Source organism: Heteronotia binoei, chromosome 10 (assembly GCF_032191835.1).
Source record: "Heteronotia binoei isolate CCM8104 ecotype False Entrance Well chromosome 10, APGP_CSIRO_Hbin_v1, whole genome shotgun sequence".
Lineage (NCBI taxonomy): Eukaryota > Metazoa > Chordata > Lepidosauria > Squamata > Gekkonidae > Heteronotia > Heteronotia binoei.
In genome coordinates, this window is record NC_083232.1 from 64,746,806 (window position 1) to 64,769,205 (window position 22,400).

At 42.9% G+C, this 22,400-nt stretch overlaps 2 protein-coding genes across 2 annotated transcripts in view; one reads left to right on the forward strand and one right to left on the reverse strand.

The window, feature by feature from the left end:
* The window catches only part of NGLY1 (N-glycanase 1), a 33,482-nt gene extending 20,294 nt beyond the window's left edge, over positions 1–13,188 (reverse strand). Inside the window, exons 1-5 of the mRNA XM_060248800.1 lie at positions 12,872–13,188; positions 8,236–8,455; positions 5,833–5,995; positions 1,932–2,151; positions 180–301 (exon numbers count right to left, since the gene is read on the reverse strand). Coding sequence (XP_060104783.1) covers positions 180–301; positions 1,932–2,151; positions 5,833–5,995; positions 8,236–8,340 — 610 coding nt within the window. The 5' untranslated portion in view covers positions 8,341–8,455; positions 12,872–13,188. The remainder of the gene's footprint in view (positions 1–179; positions 302–1,931; positions 2,152–5,832; positions 5,996–8,235; positions 8,456–12,871) is intronic.
* OXSM (3-oxoacyl-ACP synthase, mitochondrial) lies at positions 12,778–17,841 on the forward strand. The gene is made up of 3 exons (XM_060248801.1): positions 12,778–12,892; positions 14,896–15,897; positions 17,381–17,841. The coding sequence occupies exons 2-3, from the start codon at positions 14,912–14,914 to the stop codon at positions 17,781–17,783; spliced, it is 1,389 nt and encodes a 462-aa protein (XP_060104784.1). The 5' UTR covers positions 12,778–12,892; positions 14,896–14,911; the 3' UTR covers positions 17,784–17,841.
* The last annotated feature ends 4,559 nt before the right edge of the window (positions 17,842–22,400 follow it).

Genomic DNA, 22,400 nt, shown 5'->3' on the forward strand with positions numbered 1-22,400 from the left:
AAAACAAACCATCTGCTTTGCCACCTCAGAATCCCATCACCCCTTTCCACTGCAGCCTTTTCTTAGCCACAAATGGCAGAATAATTCCAGTAACTTAAAATGAACATCCACTAGTACTAATTCAGGAGGCACATGAGAACATTTTACATCTCTTTCAATAATATAAGGTGATATAATACCTGTTGCATCCCAAACATATCTTGCTTCAAAACCTACAGCTCTGCAACAGAGGGTAAAGCAGTTGGCCCACTCTCCACAGCGTCCACGCCTAGTTTCCAGCAGTTTTTCGGTATTATTGTACCTGTGCAAATAGTTTAAAACTTGTGGGTTTATTTTGTTTTTTGCAGCCATTATCAAAGAAACTTAAAACCATTAACCATAAGTCCTGGTCTACACATACAACAGAATGAGGTGGGAACAAGGTCATAGAATGATGAGGCAAAGGAATCGACTGTAGCAGCAGGTGAGGCATTACACTTTTGCAATGCTTTCCAACTTTTCTGGAAGTGGAAAACCGGCACAGAATAAAATAAGCTGGGATACAGCTGTTCTCCCCAATATACTAATTTTTCACTTGCAAAGATCCCCACCCCCAATATTTTTCATTTCCCATTAAAAATGATACACACCTGAAATCTAGTCCATTCTACCACTTCTAAAGTTCATTTTTTCTGCAAGAGTTGACAACTGCAAAAATCTCTGCATGTTCACCTGCCCTATGAGATCTTTGCTCAATGGCAATCTGCTTGGCATGCAGAAGGTCCCAGGTTCAATCACTGCCACTTTCACTCCACGCGCTGCCACCACCACCGCTGCCCACCCCTCCCTTCCCTTCGCCCCACCACCATCGGGCCCTGCCGGCCCCAACATGGCATGCGTCTTATCTTTAGAAGGACGGCCCTGGAGAAGGTTTGGCTCCCCCTCTCTTCCGGTTCTGGAAATGAGGGGGGAGAAGCCTTCACTTCAGCGCCATCCTTCTAAAGATAATATACATGCTACGTTGGGGCCAGCAGGGCCCACATGCAGCGCACTGTGAATGCGTGGGGGGAGCAGAGGGAAGGGGGTGCCGCCACCTCACCTCACGGCATCTGGGGGGGTGGCACAGGGACCTGCCTGGGGTGCTATACACCCTTGGGCCGGTGCTGACCCAGACAGCTGCTGCCAATCTGAGTCAAAAATCCTGACCTTGCCAATGGTTTGATTCACTAAAGACAGTTTCAAGTATATCTGACTATTTGAGAATAGGCAACTGAACTAACAAACATTTCAATATTTTGCATTTATTTGGACTATCAACGTTCAGCTCCAGAACCTGTTTTCCATACCACACTCATCCCTCATATGGTATCACCCAAGACAGTACCTCTAAAGGTGTGCAGACTGTCTTACTTTCAGTACTGAAAACGTGATAAAGTGAGAAATTACTCTAAGCTCGCAGCAAAACAAACACCATGGTTTGGATTCAAAGCAGTCCTTAGACAAGCAGAAATCAATTATGCAAGTTAGAGTCCATTATTTTCATAGATTTGGCCTGCTGTTAGCAGTCAGATCCCCTCTTCTTACTGAGGGGCAGTTTATAGACAAAAAACCCCCCAAACAAACCATGAACACCCTTCCTGATTTACATTTATCAGCTCAAATTATCTTAAGCTGCAATGCACTGTTCAACCTAAAATGACACAAAATGGATGGTATCCAGGAACAAGTCTGGACATTTAATTGGGGGAAAAGTAATTTCCCCCAATTAAATAGGAGACTGCCTCTTTAGGTAACACTGCAGCAATCAAAATAAAGCTCTACTCATGGATCTTTAGTTACAGTCCAGCATTTTCCTTCTAATGCAAAGAATGGTTATTAGCTCCCAAATGTACGAAGCATAAACATTTCAGACACAGACCAAAACCATGAAACCATCTACATATTACACTCACCTTGGAAATCTGTTGCTTAATTGGCAATGGTTACAAAAGTGATTTTCAACTCGACTTGCATCCCATCTCAGATCATCCTCACTAGGTGTCAAGTTACCTTTAGATTCTGTCTGGCCCTCACACTTGCTGCAAGGAAGGTTGTTTACCCACTGGAAAAAATCACATTTAAACCAATTCAGAAGCTCCAGCAACAGAAAGTCCTGTTCATTCACAAGGGTGCCTAAAAAAATGAAACACAGAGCAATTAAGACTAGATTTTCAGAAATCTAGTTAAATTAATCTGAATATGTATTTGCAGAAATTATGCAGAACTGGAGTGAAAGTAATTTCCAAAAGAATCACAGATTTACTTTGAAATGATAATTGTATTTCATTTAATATTTTATATCAAATCTGGAATGGAAGCTGCAACAGGCTTTCATTTTTCTAAAGGTATAAATTAGACACCCGAAGCTAAGCTTTACCTGGTTAAGCCCCATTTGGCCTCTAAGAGACCTGTGGTTCTGAGGGCATCAGTCCCCCAAGAAGTTGCTAATTGGAAGCAACTAGTTGGCTTTATAGGCATAAACACTGATCACAATTAGGGTTTGTAAAATCTTTCGGCCTCAAGTGCCGTGTTCTACTGGAGAAAGTTTTCCTTCCAGATGTTTCGTTCTCAGCTGCGGAGAACATCCTCAGTGGTGTTGCAGGATGTTCTCCGCAGCTGAGAACGAAACATCTGGAAGGAAAACTTTCTCCAGTAGAACACAGCACTTGAGCCCGAAAGATTCTACAAACCCTAATGATGTTACCAGCCATGAAAACCTGAAATCACTGATCACAATGTTTGGAAGCTGAAAGGCTACAGGGCTTGGGAGGGGTTTAATGTTACAGGAAGACGGGCTGGATTATAGCAAAGTTGCCGTGCTGAGAGGATGCAGGCTACTGTACTGGATGGTGATGTTACTTCTCATTCTTACATCATGGCTACAGCAATCTGTTCCCATGGTACAGATCCCTTATTAGCCAAATGAACCCACAGAAGCCTGGATCCACAGACACTGATCCTGCCTACATCAGGAATGAACTCTTTATGGCCACAGCTAAATTTCTGAACTACTGAGAGGTGGCACATATAACTAGTGGGGCAGTGTCAGGCTCCCAATCACCAATGTGGAATGAAAAAAGGGCTGGGAGGCCTTGAATGCTTACCAGGAAGCTCTGTGGGTTTAATAAAGATGGCTGAGAAAGCCAGAGTATAAAGCCTTCTATATTTTAGCAGCTAATATAAGTACAATAGAAACCAAAGACTGAACTGGTTCTTGGGGTCTCTGCAGGCTGGCCTGTCCATTCTTCTTCATCAATATGTAATCTCCCAGTGAGTAAACAAGGAATCTTTGCCTCAGCTGCTGATGAAACCTAGAAGCTACTCCTACCCCCTGACACTGACAGGTCTACATTACCAGCAAGGAGAACATCATGGTCCATATTCCTCATACCTTTCAATAACCAATAGTAGTAATTAATAAAATACATGCAGAAACTGAACACACCCTAAATACCACACGGTAACTATATCGTAAATCGCTTTCACAGAATCATAGAGTTGGAAGGGACCTCCAGGGTCTTCTAGTCCAACCCCTGCACAATGCAGAAAACTCACAAATACCTCCCCCTAAATTCATAGAATCTAAGGGGAGGTATTTGTGAGTTTCCTGCATTTCCTGCATTTAATAACATTCACATCAAGAACAAAAGCATTGTTTCAGTTAAAGATAGCACCATTTTGTTCTCCAGCTAGCATGAAAACTGAGCTTGGGTTTTCTTGTGTAAACAAATATGATGTTGCTATGAAGTTGGTCCCCATAGAATGAGAGACTCAAAATAGATAATGTTCTTTACAATGGCCAACTATCAAGCTTCAATTAGGTTCATTTTGAAGCCTAACTCGGCTTTTCTGAGTCAAATTGAAATCAAATAATTTATTTAATTCATTCATATCCCACCTTTCTCCCCAGTGGGGACCCAAATAGGCTTACATTAATCTCTCCTCCTCCATTTTATCCTCACAACAGCCCTGTGTGGCAGGTTAGGCTGAACAAATCTGGCTGGGTTAAGGTCCTCAATGAGCTACCAGGGCATGAGTAGGGATTTGAACTTTGGACTTCCAGATACTAGTCCAACACTCTTAACCACAAGTAGCAGGAATAAAAAGTTATGCTTCTTGTTAATTATTCAGCAAACATTATATATTCTACACATCGGAACCCAAAGTTGTGGTGAGGATAAAATATTTATCAGATTTAAGTTCTACATATTAAGGAAAGTGCCCAAAGCAGCTCACATTTGTGCAATGCAACTGATTCCACTTAAAATTTTTCCACTTAAAAGTATGGTACTGTGTATATTCATGTTAGTATACCTCTCAATTATGAAGCAGCCAAACTGCCTATACCCAAAGTCCCAGGTAGCCAAAAAACCACAAAGGCAAAATTTTCAACCTACTGAACCTTATTTTGTTAGTGTGTACAGCAGAGCTATTGAAGGCTATAGCAAGTACTCTAATTAACTTCTGGCAAATCTTGTATTTCATCCACCTTTAGAATTTCATTCTTAAAAAATCTTTGCCTAGCATATCATTGAAAGGGGGGGCTAGCTCTAGACCACATGGGTAATAACATAAGAAGAATCCTGTTCATAAATAAAGCATATTGGGCAACTGCTTGCCTTACATTTCACAAATATGAGCAACCTGTTTTCTGTGGTACCAGCGGTGTCCGGGTAACCAGAGCTATAACTCTATAGGGGAAATAAAGCTACACTGAATTAAAAACTGTGTATTTGAATTTCTGGTAACTTAGACAAGTCTTCTTACCTCAGTTATGATCGTTTCAGCTAAAGCAGCATGCTTTTTTGGTGCTTATCTTCTTGTACACCTGATATCTTCTGTTTTCACTAAGCAAGCTATTTTACTTAGCCTGTTTTGACACAAACTATTCAGAAATTCTGATCCAAACCCATATAGTTCTCAAAATGCTTCGTCTGTACCTTTTACATCTGATTTAATTGTGGTGTGGCAAGGAAAAGAGTTCTCCTGTGGGACTCCAATTCTCAGTGTCTCATTTAAACTGGGCTGCCACCCACTCAAAACATCTACACATGTTAGTTAGCAAACTAGTGGATCACAACTGTAGAAATCCAAACTGCACATAGCTGTTCTGTACAAGGGGCAGCCCCACTTAAACAAGATGCTGCGCAAGTGCAAAGTCCAAGGGCTGACTTCTTTCACACCATGTTTAAGTCATCCTCAGATGACTGTCTTTAAAGAAGTGGATGGGGAAGTTAATTTTACATCTTCAGTGTCAGTGTCTTAAAGTCTGTATTCATATTTTATATATATTTTAGGTGGTCCCAAAAATGTGTTTTCTTCATCAGATCAGCTCTGACCTTTAAAAAAAAGCCATCTCCCTGAATGGGACCATGTAGACTACAATGGCATTAATGCTTTCTCCACTGAGACTACCTCCTTTGTTTTTGAAGAACAGAGATACCACAGTAATACTTAGACATACAAGAATTTTGATAGGAGAGGGAAACCACAACATTGTCCATCACCTTGCTGCAGGTAACTGTCGTGTCACCTGCCCCCTTTGTCTCTCAGTTCACTCTGCAGGAGAGGAAGAGAGAGACAGGAAGGCCCTTTCCTATGAGCTGCTTTTGTCAGTTTGTTTCTAATAGCTGCTTTGAGTTTTTGTTTGAAAAAAAGGCAAAATATAAAAATAAATAAATATTTTTCTTTTTAAAATTTTAGCTCTGAAAAGGAACAAACCGTTTGCAATTTGTAATACATGCATACATGCCTGTTATGTGACAACATTCTACTTAACATTTTAAAGTGTCTAAACTGTATTTAATCTATTACCTCCATCAGTCTTTCTTGCTTGTGTTAGACTATCTTGAACTTTCTTTTTAAGTTCCCAGATTGGGATACAAGCCAATGCTTTCTTTTGTAAACCAGGGTTTTCATATATCATTACATGCTGAAAGTTTGAGTGAAGCGTCTTTAAGAAAACCATTTCACCTGTCTAAAAATGGGAAAAAAATTCATTTCAGTTGTCATATGCAGATTTTCAAAGAGTTGGATTTTATTTAATTGTTTGTTTGTTTGTTTCTATGTGTATCCCTGCGAACAGGCTCAGGGCAGCTAACAGCAAATTAACTTCACAAAATACAAAAATCTATTATAACACAGTATTAAATTAAAACATTAAGCAATTATTAAAACCATAATATATAAAATTAACACCTGAATGGTCATTTTAAATAGTCTACAGAAAGATGCTTATGTGGATGCAATTTGCACCATTCATGGAAAGTATTTCCTGTTCAAGCTTTATCAAGAAGACCTGAACATTGCTTACTGGTGGAACATATGCTATGCATGCAGAAGGTCCCCAACATTAACCTCAATTAAAAGTATTTCAGCTAGCAGGCCTAGGAAAGCCTCTGTCTCATTCTTCGGAAACCCTCTGCCAAAAAATACAGACAATACCAGGCTAGGTGAACCAGTGGTCTGTAAGTATAAGTCAACTTCCAGTTTCAATCAAGAGACTATGCAAAAAGGTTACTTTAAATCAGGTAAGGGATTTTCTGTGCAGAAAGATAAAGTCCCAGTTTCTCTACTGGGTACACATTTATTATTTATTTCCATTGATTTATACCCCATCACTCAAATATGTAGCCTTTGCACATAAATAAGTCTGCAATTTCACAATATGAAATTGTGTGTGCGCATAAATTCTAATGCACGTAGGGATGAAGAAGAAGAAGATATTGGATTTATATCCCGCCCTACTCTCCAAAGAGTCTCAGAGCGGCTCACAATCTTCTTTACCTTCCTCCCCCACAACAGACACCCTGTGAGGTGGGTGGGGCTGGAGAGGGCTCTCACAGCAGCTGCCCTTTCAAGGACAACCTCTGCCAGAGCTATGGCTGACCCAAGGCCATGCTAGCAGGTGCGAGTGGAGGAGTGGGGAATCAAACCCGGTTCTCCCAGATAAGAGTCCGCACACTTCACCACTACACCAAACTGGCTCGGCTCTCCTTGGCAAAGGTTCTTGACTAACAAATGAAACTTAGATATCATCAAAGAAATAATATGGTGTATCCAACCATACAGTTCCTCCAGGGTTTTCATTTTGCAGAAGGGTGTGTGTGTGTGTATGTCTGTGATGATTTCCATGAATTTCATGCTTCCACTAAAAACCACCATTATGCTCCCTATGCTGTTCCTGAAGGTCCACTGTCACCCAAGAACATGATTTTGAGGTGTCAGCTGAAGCAGAAGAAAGGAAGCAGGAACCCACTTGGCAAAGTCCATGGATGGCTACAAAACCCCCAATGGCTTGGGTTACTGGAACAATCCATCATGGTGAAATAAAGGCAATCAAATCAGAAAGCCTTTTCACACTGGTTTGGATATCTTCATGAGCAAGTCACACCTCAGAGCAAGAGTGCTAGAAGCAGAGAACCATCAGGGGGCCTAAAAAAAGATTATGAGAAAGTTCTAACAGTTCTTGGCGATCTGGAAGCAAATCACCCACAGCTTTCTGTTTTTGAATTGGGGGGGGGGACCAAACATTTGCTACCTTTAGTGGTGAGGAATCATCCCTACTGGAACATCTTCCTCTCCCCCACTCTCATTAGTACCCTTAAAATAAATCTTTCTGTCTTGAAATCAACGGCAGGAGATAGAGGCAAAGATATTGGTAAGAAGAGTGAGAGAGCTACTTCTGTAAGCTCTTTACTTCACACTTTACTAGACTTTTGGCAGAGATTTAGTTGCCAGAACACAGCTCCCACACCCCTTCTTAGCTATGTCCCATGTGTGGTGGGACAGCCAGAAATTGTGCCAGTATGCATACACTCAGCAAAACAGAAATATCCTCCATCATCACACATGGTGATCTTTTTTTAGATACAGGCTTCCTTATTTTCCTCATGGAAGTTATTTCTATATACATATCATATATATACATTCTAAATACACATACACACACATTTTAAACCCACTGAAATTTCATTCGTTCATTGTATAGAATTTCTGCAATGGAGATTTGCTCAGGATCCACATTCACTTTGAATACTACTGAATGTTGATAAAATACAACTTTCCAAACATTATATAAGTATATGGAGAAAATATCTCCAAGAATAACTACATGAAGAAAAATGTCTACTCCATCTCTATTTTAGTTCTTAAATCTCATCTCTCACTTCTGAATGCTATTTCTTGTTCAGCATAAAACAGTTCTAAAATGGTTACCATGACAGCAGACTCAGCAGCTGATGACTGTAGTGTCCTGTGGGCGGGGGCTAGATTAGAACCAGCATTTCTTGATGGCTGAGGGGCATCAGACTCTACATTCATCACCCTCTCAGAGGATCCTGACCTTTCAGATTGATTTGATCCATTTAATCGACTAGTTCTTTCCCCAGCAATTAGGTCTCCAAGCTTCCATTGGAAAAACAAGATGGGTTTCTCCCTGAAATTACAGTTAGAAAAGTCAAATATTTGGAACTAATAAGATTTAAATATTCAGCCTCTAATGCCACCTGCAACAACTCTCCTCTGGCATAGAATTATTTTTGTTACCCTTAAACAAGGTTTCTATCTTTTCGAAAGAAATTAGTCTGTCACTACTTTGGAAACCTTTGGGCTAGCCATTTTACACTCACAACAGCCCCCATCTCTCTGGTTTGGCAAGAAATTAGCGACTATCCTAAGATTACCTAGAAATCTTATGACTGAGTCTCTCCACTGAAATACAATGCCCTATGTATTGCACCACAGTGGTTCATTTCCAGCCTCCTGTCCCATGACGATAATCAAATATTGTCCTCCTTATATCTCTGCATATTAAATATGGGAGGAGGGAGGCCAAAGTAATTGTTCACTTAGGGCACCAAAGATCCTTGGGCCAACTCTGCCTATATCTCATGTTGCAGTTTTTGATAGGTAACCATAGATCATTGGAGCCTGATTAAAGCTCATTAGACCCTGGAAGCCAAGTAGGGTGAGCCAGAAATGAGAGGTCACCAGGGAAGGCTGAGGTTGCTCTTGCCTTTAAAAACATGAGGGGTCACCATAAGTTGGTTGCAATGACTATTTGGTGGAAGGGGTGGAATTCTAGCAGCAGCTCCTTTGCATATTAGGCCACACACCCTGATGTAGCCAATCCTCCAAGAGCTTATAAGGCTCTTTTTTGTAAGCTCTTGGAGGATTGGCTACATCAGGGGTGTGTGGCCTAATATGCAAAGGAGCTCCTGCTAAAATTCCACCCCTGGTCACTGGGTACCATTGCTACCTTAAACACATATCTCCACCTTCAGCAGTGTGGTGTGTCATGAGACGTAAGGCTTTGAAGATAGCTAGTAGCCTTCCCTTCTATCTGATGCCTACTATGCTGAGTTTTAGCATCAGGATTTTTTTTTTCTTCTAAAGCAGGTTGGCTAGTGACCAGGTGATGATGGTGGTGGCAGCAGAATTTACTTCATCTGGCTTCCTGCTTCCCTCAATGCCAGAAAAAACTTTTATTATCCCAACACTGTTTAAGGCTTGGGCACCACTGTTCATTCATTCCAGATTACTTTTTAGTATCCTTGCTGTTTTTTTATGACTGGGCTGTGTGATTAATGATATGTTACACTTTTTATTTGTCCTTTTTACCGCTTTATTGTTTAATGATTGTCTACTAGCCACCTTGAAAATCCTACATGGAGGGAAAAGGAGGACAGAAATAGCCTGCTCTGCACAAAGGGTGGGATTTAATTGAATGAAATAAAATAAATAAAATTTGCATAAATAAAGTTGCCTTCTCTTGCAGTAAGTGATTTGGCACACTGGCTTGAAGAGGGCACTGATGAAAGGTGGATGTCTTTAACTTTGTTCACATTACAATAGACACAACTTGCATGCAGGGCTTTTTTTGAGCAGGAACACAGTTCTGGCTGACTTGGTATCAGGGGGTATGCCCTAATATGCAAATGAATTCCTGCTAGGCTTTTTCTACCAAAAAGCCCTGTTGTGAAATAATGGTGTCACAGTATTGCTGGGACCATGGAGAAGCTGCTAAACAACAACAAAGATAAAACTCTCCATGTTAAAACACAATTCTGACTGTGTAATGAGTAACAGTATCAAAATACAAAAAGAGTATCATCAATACAAAACATATCAGTCATACAGAAAGTTAAAACCTCATTAGTTCCATAATGCTATTACTGTCCTTATATGGCACAAAACCACTATATTGTATTCCAGTGCTATATTTGAGAAAAGGTCCAAAGGAGAACTGGTCTGCTTAGCAAGCCATTTTGGATCTCAAATCCTTCTTCTGGGGACCAATTTTGTATATTGTGTGCCATTTTCTAGGTCCAGTAGTGCCAAAAATTATACAGTCATCATCTGTGTCAATCCAGAATTCATAGCTTTCTCTCATTTTCACACATAATAGCAGGAATGCCATAGTTAACACATTCCTTGTTAGCAAAAAACTGTCTTCCACCTAACCGGTTCCTGGTGCCAAAAAGGTTGGAGCCACTGATACAGAGAATGGTGCAGAATTGCTTCTGTTGCCCCAGAAGGTCAGACCAGAACTAACAGATTGAAATTAAATCAAAAGAGTTTTTGACTAAATATTAGGAAGACCTTCCTGACAGAGTGGTTCCTCAGTAGAACAGGCTTCCTCGGGAGGTGGTGGGCTCTCCTCCCTTGGAGATTTTTAAACAGAGGCTAAATGGCCATCTGACAGCAATGCTATGAATTAGGCAGATCATGAGAAGGAGGGCAGGAAGGGTTGCATTACTGCTTAATTCTCATGGCCCTTTCTTACACACTCAGGGAAATGCTGATTGACACTTTGGAGTCAGTCAAAAAATTTTCTCTAGACCAGTCTGGCAAGGGATCCTGGAGGTTTTTGCCATCTTCTGGGCATGGAGCAGGCATTATTGGGGATGTGTGTGTGTGTGTGGTATTTGGAAGTTGTTGCATTGTGTAGGGGATTGGACTAGATGACCCTGGAAGTACCTTCCAACTCTATGATTCTAAGACCAGTCTTGCATGGGCTATCCAGGTCAGGCATACACTGTGCTTTCTAGACACCTCAGGACAGAAATAAACTGGTTTTTCTACTCCTCCAATCATGGATACAAGGACAATGCATCCCAAGCAGGTAAGAAAGGGAAATTGCTTCAAATATGGACAGCTGTTAACATCCCTCTCCCTCCTCACTACACATACTGGATGTACAGGTGGGGTGGGGTCGGGGAAAGGTACTTTTAGCAACAGCATCAACCTGTTTCTCCAACAAAGCCATGCCAAATGCAATCCTAATCTCTTAGCACAAACTGCCAAAGCGTGGCTTTACATTAAAATTTTTTGTCTCAGTCAGTTGATGGGTCTTACCACCCCACCACCCACCCACACAGGTGGTCCATAATCAGTGGTGTAGTAAAAGTCACTGAGTATTCCACGAGAATTCCCCATCTATAATCCATCAGAGCAGCTACACATTTTCAGGGCCAAACCCAGATTGAAAAACAGGACTGAAATGGGTCAGGATAATGAATGTCATGACATCCTATATTATATGAACTTGAACCACCACCTCTTGCTCAGTCATCTTACCCCCAACAGGCTGACTGTTGTTTCAATCATCTGGGTACAAAGATTTCTGGCTCCTGTGCAAGCAGTCAGCCCCTACACAATCAGCCCACCCAAATCTTTAATGACCAATCTGCCCCTGGTGGCCACCATTCTTCTTTAATGGACTTTGTCCACCTAGGGCAAGAGCTGACTGCCATTAAGGCCATTGGGAAACTCCTACTGGGCCAATAGACTGGGGGCTGCCCCCTGCACAAGGGTTACTTCCCCCCAGGCCAGCCCCATGCAATATTCACCCCTCCTGGACCAGTCCAGTGCAGCTGCCCAGAGCAGTCTTCCCACTCGCCAGCCCTTCCTGCTTTAATGGCGTAACCATGGAGAGGACATGACCTCCTTTCCTGGTAGTCCTGGGTTTTGCATTTCCAGTCTGTCCTTGACCTAGGATGCTCTTGCTGGTGGCAAGAAACTACTACTTGAACACAAGCTGACACTGCAATTCTGGATAAAGCTGTGTATCAGTGGCTCCACAGAACTGGGACAAATAAGCAAGATTCCTCTCACTTCCTTTAAGAAATATGTAAAGAGGTAGGTGAATGATTTGTGACAAGCATGCTCCACTTTTTTTGTATCTGGGCATGCACAACAGTGACAGTGACATGATCTCTGAGCACGAAATCTCAAGCAGCTTCTCACTGATTCCACTTGTCACCCTGGTCTGGAGACAGCCCTCAGAATAATATCAAAATGACAATAATGCCCAATATTTATAACTGTACTCATGCAAGTCCTCATTTGCTTACACAATGAAGAAAAAGTTCCTCATAGCAGAATGGGGAAGAGCGGATGCATTATGGAAAGTTTTATACAACTAACAATCATGCCTAAGAGATGCACATGTTTCGCAACTCAATTCAGCAGCGTCGACGCTGCTGCTTCAGGTAACACTGAGAATCAGCTATCGAAAGGGAGGCCGTGATGCTGAAGCTTTTGCAGGGTCTCCGTGTTTAAGTAATCGGCACGTCTCAGCCCAACAGAGAAAGGATATCTAGTAGTAACACTAAGCTAGGCAGGCAGTCGGCAAACAGTGTTCTTTACCTGAAACGTAGGTATTCAACATTTCCCTCATAAAACCAATACCTGCCCGACCGCACCACTTCTAGCAACCATCAAAACTGTGATTCAGAAGCTTTTTACGCCAAACCGATCGCGTGCCCCAGCCCACGTCCACGACCAAGCAGATGCAAGCTGCTGACAACCCCGCTACAATTATCGCTTGCTGGGCCCGTCTGCCTCTCACCTGATGATATTATCCGCATACGTAAGCAACAAACGGGAGGCCTCTAAAAACGTTTCTCTGGAATTCTGGCAGAGCTCGCGCACGGCTCACGAATGCATCAGAGAGGTCAGTCCCATAGCGGCTGCCATCCTTCTGTAGTGGCGTTCACTCGCCCGAGGTGTCTTGCCAGAGAGCAAGAAACTTCTACTCTACCGCGCGCCCGCCCGCGTTCATTCTAGGAGAATTTGTATCAGGAAGTGACTCCAGAAAGGGAGGGGGCTTCCTTCCTTCCCTATTCCTTTTAGAAGCTTCCATGATCCGGAAGGGGTGGTTGCGGCGGATTAGTGACAAGCAAGCTCCATTTTTGTCAGTGTGGGCATGCGTAGTAACGACAAGAAGTATTTTAATGCGTAGTAGCGACAAGTAGTATTTTAAGCCTTTTTGGAGTGTAATAATTTGAATTATATGAATTAATTTTAACTTTGTATATTTATTCATCATTGTTACCCTACCTGAGCCTGTTGAAGGGTGGGCTACATATCGCAAATAATAAATCTATATAGCTGAAAATTATTTGAAACTTATTTTAATTATAGTTAGATTGACCGTTTCTCTTTGTCACACTCACACACAAATAGATCTGAGCCTTACACTCCTGATTTTCGTGGGGGGGGGGGTCTTTTTATATTGTATGACTTATGAAAACTGCCTAAATTGTATGGATCCCTACTTCTCAAGGGGTCTTTGGACTTCTGCTTCTCTAAGAGCAGCCCCCGACAATCTGCTGCCAGAGCTTCGCAAAATGACTAGTCTCTTGTAGAGAATGAGGTCTGTTGTAGAAAAGGATGGGAAAGTGAAAACATTCCACTGGATATGACCCAGCTCTTGGGTATTTATTTATTTGTAGTCTGCCTTTCTCACAGGATTACACTTAGTGAGCTAGTACAATCAACAACATGGAATATTCAATAAATGCACTAGATTCGGTGGGAGGAAATGCTGTTGTCAACCAATATAGCCTATGGAGATGGGGCGTGAAGGAACAAAGCATGCTGGAATTAAAATATAGGGACCCTGAGACTTACAAAGGTTTTGAAGTAAAATGGCTAGGAGGCCAGAGGTACACAACTTTTATGATAACTCATCACTTCATAGCCTTTGTAGAAGATACTGTGGTTGGCAGAGCACAAAACACATAGATACAGTACAGGAATAAGCCACAAACCCCTTGTTTGACACTCTGCTTTATGGATTTGTATGAAGTTTGGGCAAATATGCTCATATTTTTATTATTACTAATTTTTTGCATTGTCCATCTTTTCTTTTTTTTTAGAGAGATTTTGAATAACCTTCTCAAGGCTAGGAAGAACTCCCAGCTACCTGATTACTTGTGTGTTTAAAAAACTAATATTGGTGCCACTGATTTTTTTTTCCAGACTGCTTAGGCACTTTCAAGGCTATTTCTGAAAGCCAGTTTGGTGTAGTTAAGAGCAGTGGACTTTAATCTGGAGAACCAGTTTTGATTTCCCTCTTCTCCACATGCAGCCAGCTGGGTGACCTTGGGTTAGTCACAGTACTCTCAGAGTTCTCTCAGCCCCACAGGGTGTCTGTTGTGGGGAGACGAAGGAAAGGAGATTTTAAGCTGCTCTGATACTCCCAAGTGAAGGGCAGGGTATAAATCCAAATCTTCTATCATGCCAGGTTCATAAGCAAAATATCAAGAGTCACAAATAAGAGTTCAAAATACCAAGACAGAGTATCTCTGGGAGAAGAATGTTACAATCATGCCAGTTGTCACTGGAGCCCTTGGAGCAGTGCGTAGAAGTCTTGAGAAACACCTGGACATTCTGGACATTGAGCAAATAACACTAGCTCAGCTCCAGACGACAGTGTTGCTTGGAACAGCAAGAATCCCTTGAAGATACATCTGCAGTATCCAAGAACTTGGCTAGATGTCGAATTGCAGAACACTGTCTTCCACTCAAATACCTGACTGTGACATTTCATAACAATACTAATAATAATTTTTATTTTGTCTGTTGCAGGACCTGCAGTGCAACCATGCGTCTCCAGTGCTTGAAAGATTTATTTAGAATGGGATGCCTCAGTGTTCAAAGTTTCCAAACACGTCACCATTTAAGAATTATTAATAAGCATATGAGTACTAGTGCAGTCTCTCTTGCCCGAAGGAGAGTGGTTATCACAGGTATAGGATTAGTATCTCCTCTTGGTGTTGGAACTCAGTTTGTGTGGAACAGTCTTCTCCAAGGGAATTGTGGGATTGTTGCTCTTGATGGAGAGGAATATTCCAGTGTTCCATGTAAAGTGGCTGCTTGCGTTCCAAAGGGAGTTGATGAAGGTCAGTTCCACGCAGAAAACTTCGTGTCAAAAACAGAGAGCAAAGCCATGTCTGCTGCTACCATTATGGCCATAGGTGCTGCCGATCTAGCATTAAAAGACTCTGGCTGGTGCCCACAGTCTGAACTGGACCATTTAAGTACTGGTGTGGCAATAGGAATGGGGATGGTTCCACTGGAAGATATTTCCAATACCGCCTTGATGTTCAGGACAAAAGGGTATAACAAAGTCAGCCCATTTTTTGTCCCAAAGATCTTAGTCAATATGGCTGCAGGTCATATTAGTATTAAATACCACTTGAAAGGTCCCAACCATGCTGTATCGACTGCTTGCACTACGGGGGCCCATGCTGTTGGAGATGCCTTCCGATTTATAGCCTATGGGGATGCTGATGTGATGTTGGCTGGAGGAACAGAGGCTTGCATTAGCCCATTGTCTCTGGCTGGGTTTGCTAGAGCTCGGGCTCTGAGTACAAGCTTTAACTTGAGCCCCAAACTGTCCTGCCGGCCATTCCATTCACAGAGAGAAGGCTTTGTCATGGGAGAAGGAGCTGCAGTTTTGGTGTTGGAAGAATATGAGCATGCTGTACAACGAGGAGCCAAAGTGTATGCAGAAATTTTGGGCTATGGACTCTCAGGGGACGCTTGTCACATAACAGCACCTGATCCAGATGGGGATGGTGCCTTCAGGTAAAAACTAGGAACCATTACAAAGTGATTCTTCCCAATTGGTAATATAGCTATAAATCACACTTTTCTATTTTTTTTTAGATGCATGATGTTTTTAAAGTTCCAAGCAAGTTTAAAAACAGTTTATTTTTGATTTTGTGACATTCTAGTGAGGGAACAAGTGTGGTACACCTAATGCACTTTTGGTTTTAAATGTGGACAACTAAACTTCAAATTCTCTTTCAGCTCTCTAGTAATCTATGAGTAAATCACTGTTCCTCATTCTTACCTGACTTGAGGGCTATCATGGGATCTCTCAGATGACAATTATCAGGCATACGAACATTACAGAAATGATGAATAATTTTGTGGGAAAGGTTTCATAGAATCATAGAGTTTCAAGGTACCCCCCCAAGGAAGGTCATCTAGTCTAACCCCTTTTAATTAATTAACCTCTTCCAATTTCAATGGCAATGAAGTTTATCAAACTTCTAATTATATTAAACTTCAGGAAGAGGGTTTCTAATTTTATTAAAGAGCAATCCTAAGCAGGTCTACTCAGAATCCTATGGAGTTCTATTCAGTGGCACTTACTCCTAGGAAAGTCCTCTTAGGATTACACTGTTCATTAGATATAGTAAAAGAAGTGTTTGAGGAGGGATTTGCTCTGTTTAAAGAACCAACAAAGCGGAACCTTCAAAATAATATCTTCCGCTCATTAGGACTGAATTTTCCAGTTCAGTTTTAACACAGCAGTATATTCCATAGGCTGTTTTTATTAACTTGATAGGCATTCAAGTCCGATGCATTTATTCCTGCCTTAAAGATGAAGCCTAAGGGCTCTGTTCTTATTTACATTGTGTCTAGTGAAGTTGTGTGAACTGCACAAAATTAATATGTTATACTGGTATTCCAATGTTAATGCTTAGCCCCATTCTTTCATTAGGTATTGGATCCTTCAGAAAACTTCAGCTAAAAAAATATGATTTTCCCCAGTTTTTTCCTACGATTGAAAACCTCTTAAGTCCCCCTTCATGCTGTTCCTAGGAGTCTCCTGTTCCACAGGAGCAGCATTTCAGTTGGGATTTGGGGATACAATGGGAGGCAAGTAAGTCCCACTCAAGACCAGCTTGACTATCTGGCACCCTAGGCAAGACTAATTTCTTGTGCCCCCCCCCCCCCCCCCCGCCGCCAACACTGATAATGTCACTGAGTCACATTTCAACGAGCCCCGAGAAGGCCGGTGCCCTAGGCAATTGCTTAGTTTGCCTAGTGGCAGGGCCAGCCCTGGTCCTGCTTCACTGATGGAAATCCCTTTAATCAACAGAGACCAAGGGATCCAAGCCACTGTATGAACCTTTCCCATTAAAAAAGTAAGCAATTACAGTACAATGCTAAACGTGTTTACCAGAAGTAAGCCCTTCTGAGATCAGTGGAACTCGCTCCCCAGTGAAGTTATGCAGGATAAAGCCTTCATCTCTTTCTTTTTTTTCTTTCCCCTTAGATGCATGGCAGCAGCATTAAAGAATTCCAGAATTTGCCCTGAAGATGTAGGTTATATCAACGCTCATGCCACCTCCACTCCACTAGGAGATGCTGCAGAGAATCAAGCTATTAAGAGACTCTTTAAGAAGCATGTATACTCTCTTGCAGTTTCCTCCACAAAGGGAGCAACAGGCCATCTGTTAGGTGCTGCAGGGGCAATTGAGGCAGCATTCACAGCTTTGGCTTGTAACCATAAAGTTTTACCACCGACTCTAAATCTGGATCAGACAGAGCCACCGTTTGACCTCAATTACGTTCCCCTTGTACCTCAAGAATGGGCAAGTGAAAAACGCCTAATTGCTGTCACTAATTCTTTTGGCTTTGGTGGAACTAATGCCACATTGTGTCTGGCTAGTGTTTAGTTTTGTAGTCTGTGCAAGTGCTCAAAAACATTGGTGGCCTAAAAATGCATTGGAATGCAAAGCTGTGGATCTGCATTTGTTTCATTAATCTGTTTGCACTTTTAATCCTTGTATACTAGGATAAAGAGCCCCGTGGCGCAGAGTGGTAAAGCTGCAGTACTGCAGTCCGAGCTCTCCACTCATGACCTGAGTTCAATCCCGGCAGAAGCTGGGTTCAGGTAGCTGGCTCAAGGTTGACTAAGCCTTCCATCCTTCTGAGGTCGGTAAAATGAGTACCCAGCTTGCTGGGGGGAAAGTGTAGATGAGTGGGGAAGGCAATGGCAAACCACCCTGTAAAAAAATCTGCTGTGAAAGCGTCATGATGCAACATGACCCCAGAGTCAGAAATGACTGGTGCTGCTTGCACAGGGGACTACCTTTACCTTTTTATACTAGGATAAAAAGTAAAAAGTATTTCTAACATTTGCTCTGAGGACTGCTTGCCACAAGATAAAAGTAGCCTGTCAACTATGACGTACATGAGTGTTTTGGCCATATCTATATTCAGCAGGAAGTCACAACTGTATAGAGTTTCCCAATGCAGGAAATGCTTTTGTCACTTGTATGTGGGATGGATTCATCAGCCTATGTCCAAGTGACTTCAGTACAGGAAATATTTTCACTTACATGAACTCACTTTGGTTTTTGCAAACAAATGGATTCTTTGAATTAACATGGAAGCAAAATGTTCCTACAAACAGCTGAATTCCTAGAGGTCTGGTCATCTTTATTCAGCTTGATCACCATTTTAATCCAGTGTCCCATTTGCTAAATGAAATGATTAAACTTGATCCATGCAGCTCACTTATAAAAGCCGCCCTGAGCCTGCTTCGGCGGGGAGGGCGGGATACAAATAAAATTATTATTATTATTATTATTATTATTATTATTATTATTATTAATTGGAAATTTCTGTATATTGTGCAACACACCCTTGATTGGGCCAGTTAGTCCTATGTTTCTTCGATTTGCACTGCTGATGAGTTGCCATATCAGTGGAGATTAAGATTGCAAGGCATGGTCTAACAACCATTGGGAATCTGGGTAGGGATGGGGGGAGGCACCATCAGCCACAGCGTGATATTACTTCCAAGGGAAACATGGAAGTGGCATCATACTTCTCTAGGACTCACTGGAAACTCTATGATAAGAGCAGACTGTTGTCATTTCCAAGTTTCCCTTGGAAATCACCCATGGTGATTTTTTTTACACCAGGGGTGGCCAACGGTAGCTCTCCAGATGTTTTTTGCGGCAACAAAAGCGGGGACTCAGACGACTGGAGAGGCAATGGCGGCGTACTCGAGACGAAGTGACCCGAACATCTTATAGAGAGAGTTTAAAGGCCTATGAGATGGCAATCAAATCCGCAAAGAAAGCATTCTTTGTGGCTAAGATTGCGTCCGCAACTTTGCGCCCGGCACAACTGTTCGACATAAGTAGAGGACTTACAACGCTGCCGCAAGGCAGACCAAATTCTATTGAATTGGAAATAGGCTGTGAGGCTTTTGCGAAATTTTTTGCGGATAAAATCGCGTCACTCCGCCCCGACCCCCCTGCCAGTTTTGAGACAGTTAGCGAAACCGAGGCCCCGAGCCTGTCTTCGGATTATATTCTGGATGGCTTTAGCCCCCTCAGCCTGGAGGAAGTTGACAGGATTCTCTTATCGGCTTGCCCAACAACTTGTAAATTGGACCCATGCCCTTCCTGGCTTATTAAATCCTGCCAGAGGGATCTCAGATATCCTGTACGGGATATCATAAATAGATCCCTGACGGAAGGGCATTTTCCAACGCCGCTCAAAGAGGCTGTGGTCCGTCCCCTCCTAAAAAAACCATCTTCGGATCCGGCCCAATTGGCACACTATCGACTGGTCTCAAATTTGCTCTTTTTGGGCAAACATATTGAGAGGGCAGTGGCGATGCAGTTACAGACTTTCCTGGAGGACGCTTCCGTCCTTGACCCATTTCAGTCCGGCTTTCGCCCGGGACATGGGACGGAGACGGTGTTGGTTGCCCTAGTGGATGACCTTCAACGGCATCTGGATCGGGGTGGCTCGGCGGTGCTGATGCTGTTAGACCTGTCGGCTGCATTTGACACGGTTGACCATCAGCTACTGACGTGCCGCCTCGCCGACGCGGGGATTCAGGGGTTGGCCTTACAGTGGCTTTCCTCTTTCCTGGAAGGTCGGGGACAAAGGGTCGCAATTGGGGGGGAGCTATCCCAGAGGTGCACACTCGATTGTGGTGTGCCCCAAGGGGCGGTTCTCTCCCCGATGTTATTCAACATCTACATGCGGCCTCTTGCCCAGATTGCCCGAAGGTACGGGCTAGGGTGTCACCAGTATGCTGATGACACCCAGCTCTATCTACTGATGGGTGGCCAGCTGGTCTGCGCCCCGGAAAATCTTGATCGGGCACTACAGGCCGTGGCTGAATGGCTCAGACTGAGTGGGCTGAGGCTAAATCCTGCGAAGACAGAGGTCCTTAGCTTGGGTCGCCGCGGGCCAGGAGGGGGAATCCCCCTACCAGTTTTTGATGGTGCGCCGCTGACAGCGGCGGACAGGGTCAGGAGCTTGGGGGTGCTATTGGAGCCTTCCCTAAAGATGGAGGCTCAGATAGCAGCCGCTGCCAAGTCCGCGTTTTTTCATCTTAGGCGGGCAAGGCAGTTGGCCCCCTTCCTGGAGCGCGACGACCTAGCAACAGTGATCCATGCTACGGTCACCTCGAGGTTGGACTACTACAATGCCCTCTACATGGGGCTGCCCCTGTCCCGAACTCGGAAATTGCAGCTGGTGCAGAATGCCGCGGCCCGGCTGTTATTGGGTCTCCCAAAGTGGGGACACATTCGGCCGGGTCTTCGGACCCTGCACTGGCTTCCAGTGATATACCGAGTCCGGTACAAGGTGCTGGTTATTACCTTTAAAGCCCTATATGGCCTGGGACCTGCCTACCTGAAGGACCGTCTCTCCCCACATGTTCCCCAGAGAGTACTGAGGTCGGGAACACAAAATCTCCTCACTATCCCTGGGCCAAAAGAAGCCCGCTTGAAATCCACCAGAGAAAGGGCTTTCTTCATTATGCCCCCTACATGGTGGAATCAGCTGCCGGAGAAGGTGAGGGCCCTGCGGGACCTTGTCCAGTTCCGCAGGGCCTGTAAGAGGACCCTCTTCCGGCTAGCCTACACCTAGCTAAGATGAGAACTCTATGTAGCTTGCCAGACTTCTGTTTTATGTTTTATATGTATTTGGAACGTTTACTGGTTTTTAAGGTTTTAACTGTTTTAAATGTTTAATGGTTTATATATTTAAATATTGTTTAATTTTTATGTTGATCAATTGCTGGAAGCCGCCCTGAGCCACTTGTGGGAAGGGCGGAATACAAGTCATAGATAAATAAATAAATAAAAATAAAACTCCCATCAGCCCCAGCCAGCATGGCCAGTGGCTGGGGCTGATGGGAGTTGTAGGCAAAAAACATCTGGAGAGCTACCGTTGGCCACCCCTGTTTTACACTATTCCCCCCCTCCCCGGCTGCAGGAGCAGCAAATGGAAATTATAACATCATGATCATACCTGGGTGATCAGGAGCATGAAGGAAGCATTCTTCAGCCTTTGCAGACCTGGAACTGACTTTATCAACCCTGGTGGCCCTTATAAACAAATTTTGTCAAATTGACAGCAACATGAGACATACTACACTGCAACCAATACTCCCTCTAAGCTATGGAGTCTTGTGAGCAAAAATTCTATTTCATGAGCTACTGGTATTAAAGTTGCGAGCTACTGCATAAATTAGTTTGCTTTGGGGCCATTTTTTCTGAGCTAAAACAAAAATGCATGAACCAGAGGCTAAAAAACTGTGAGCTAGCTCACACTAACTCAGCTTAGAAGGAACACTGATTGTGACCAAGTGACATCACAGTCACATGACAAAAAGAGGGGGAGCCAAATTTGTGACCACCAGTAAGCATCTCTCCTTTCTATTTGCTTTATTTGACCTAAGAAGGTGGTGAGCTGAGTAACACAAGACCACTCATTTGGGCCTTCCTCCCTCCTCAGGCTTGTCTCAGCCACTCCTTATACTCAGTATCTTAGTATGTGCCATACTGCTTTTCTTCTTGAGTTAAGGTGCCACTGGTCAGTGCCATCAAAAAGAGCCCTGGATGGCATTGACTGTTGTGTTTTTCTAGCTCACCTTTCTCACTGAGAATCAAGAACAATTACAAAATTTAGAACAAAGCAAGAGTCAAGTCGCACCTTTAAGACCAACAAAGTTTTTTTTTTTCAGAATGTAAGCTTTTGTGTGCTAGAAGCACATTTCATCAGACAATAATATGGACTGGCAAGCAGTCCTAAATATAGAGAAAGTGGGCAGCGAGTTGGTATGCAGAGTCATGGAAGTTTTTTTAGCAGATTAAAAGAATCACAAATTGGGGTCTGATGTTTGTTAGTTTATGTTAACTGGGCTGAAACAACAACAAAGGGTAATTAAATTGGAATAGCAGATTGATGTCCATGTACTAAACCCATCCCATATTCTGGGTGGAAAAACATTATTCTGATACGCTATTCTAAAAGAG

Bases quoted from the DNA above. Each gene is read 5' to 3' on its own strand.
- OXSM (XM_060248801.1), top strand. From the start codon at position 14,912: ATGCGTCTCCAGTGCTTGAAAGATTTATTTAGAATGGGATGCCTCAGT. The intron at 15,898-17,380 runs GTAAAAACTAGG...CTTTCCCCTTAG, and splicing joins GATGGGGATGGTGCCTTCAG to ATGCATGGCAGCAGCATTAA.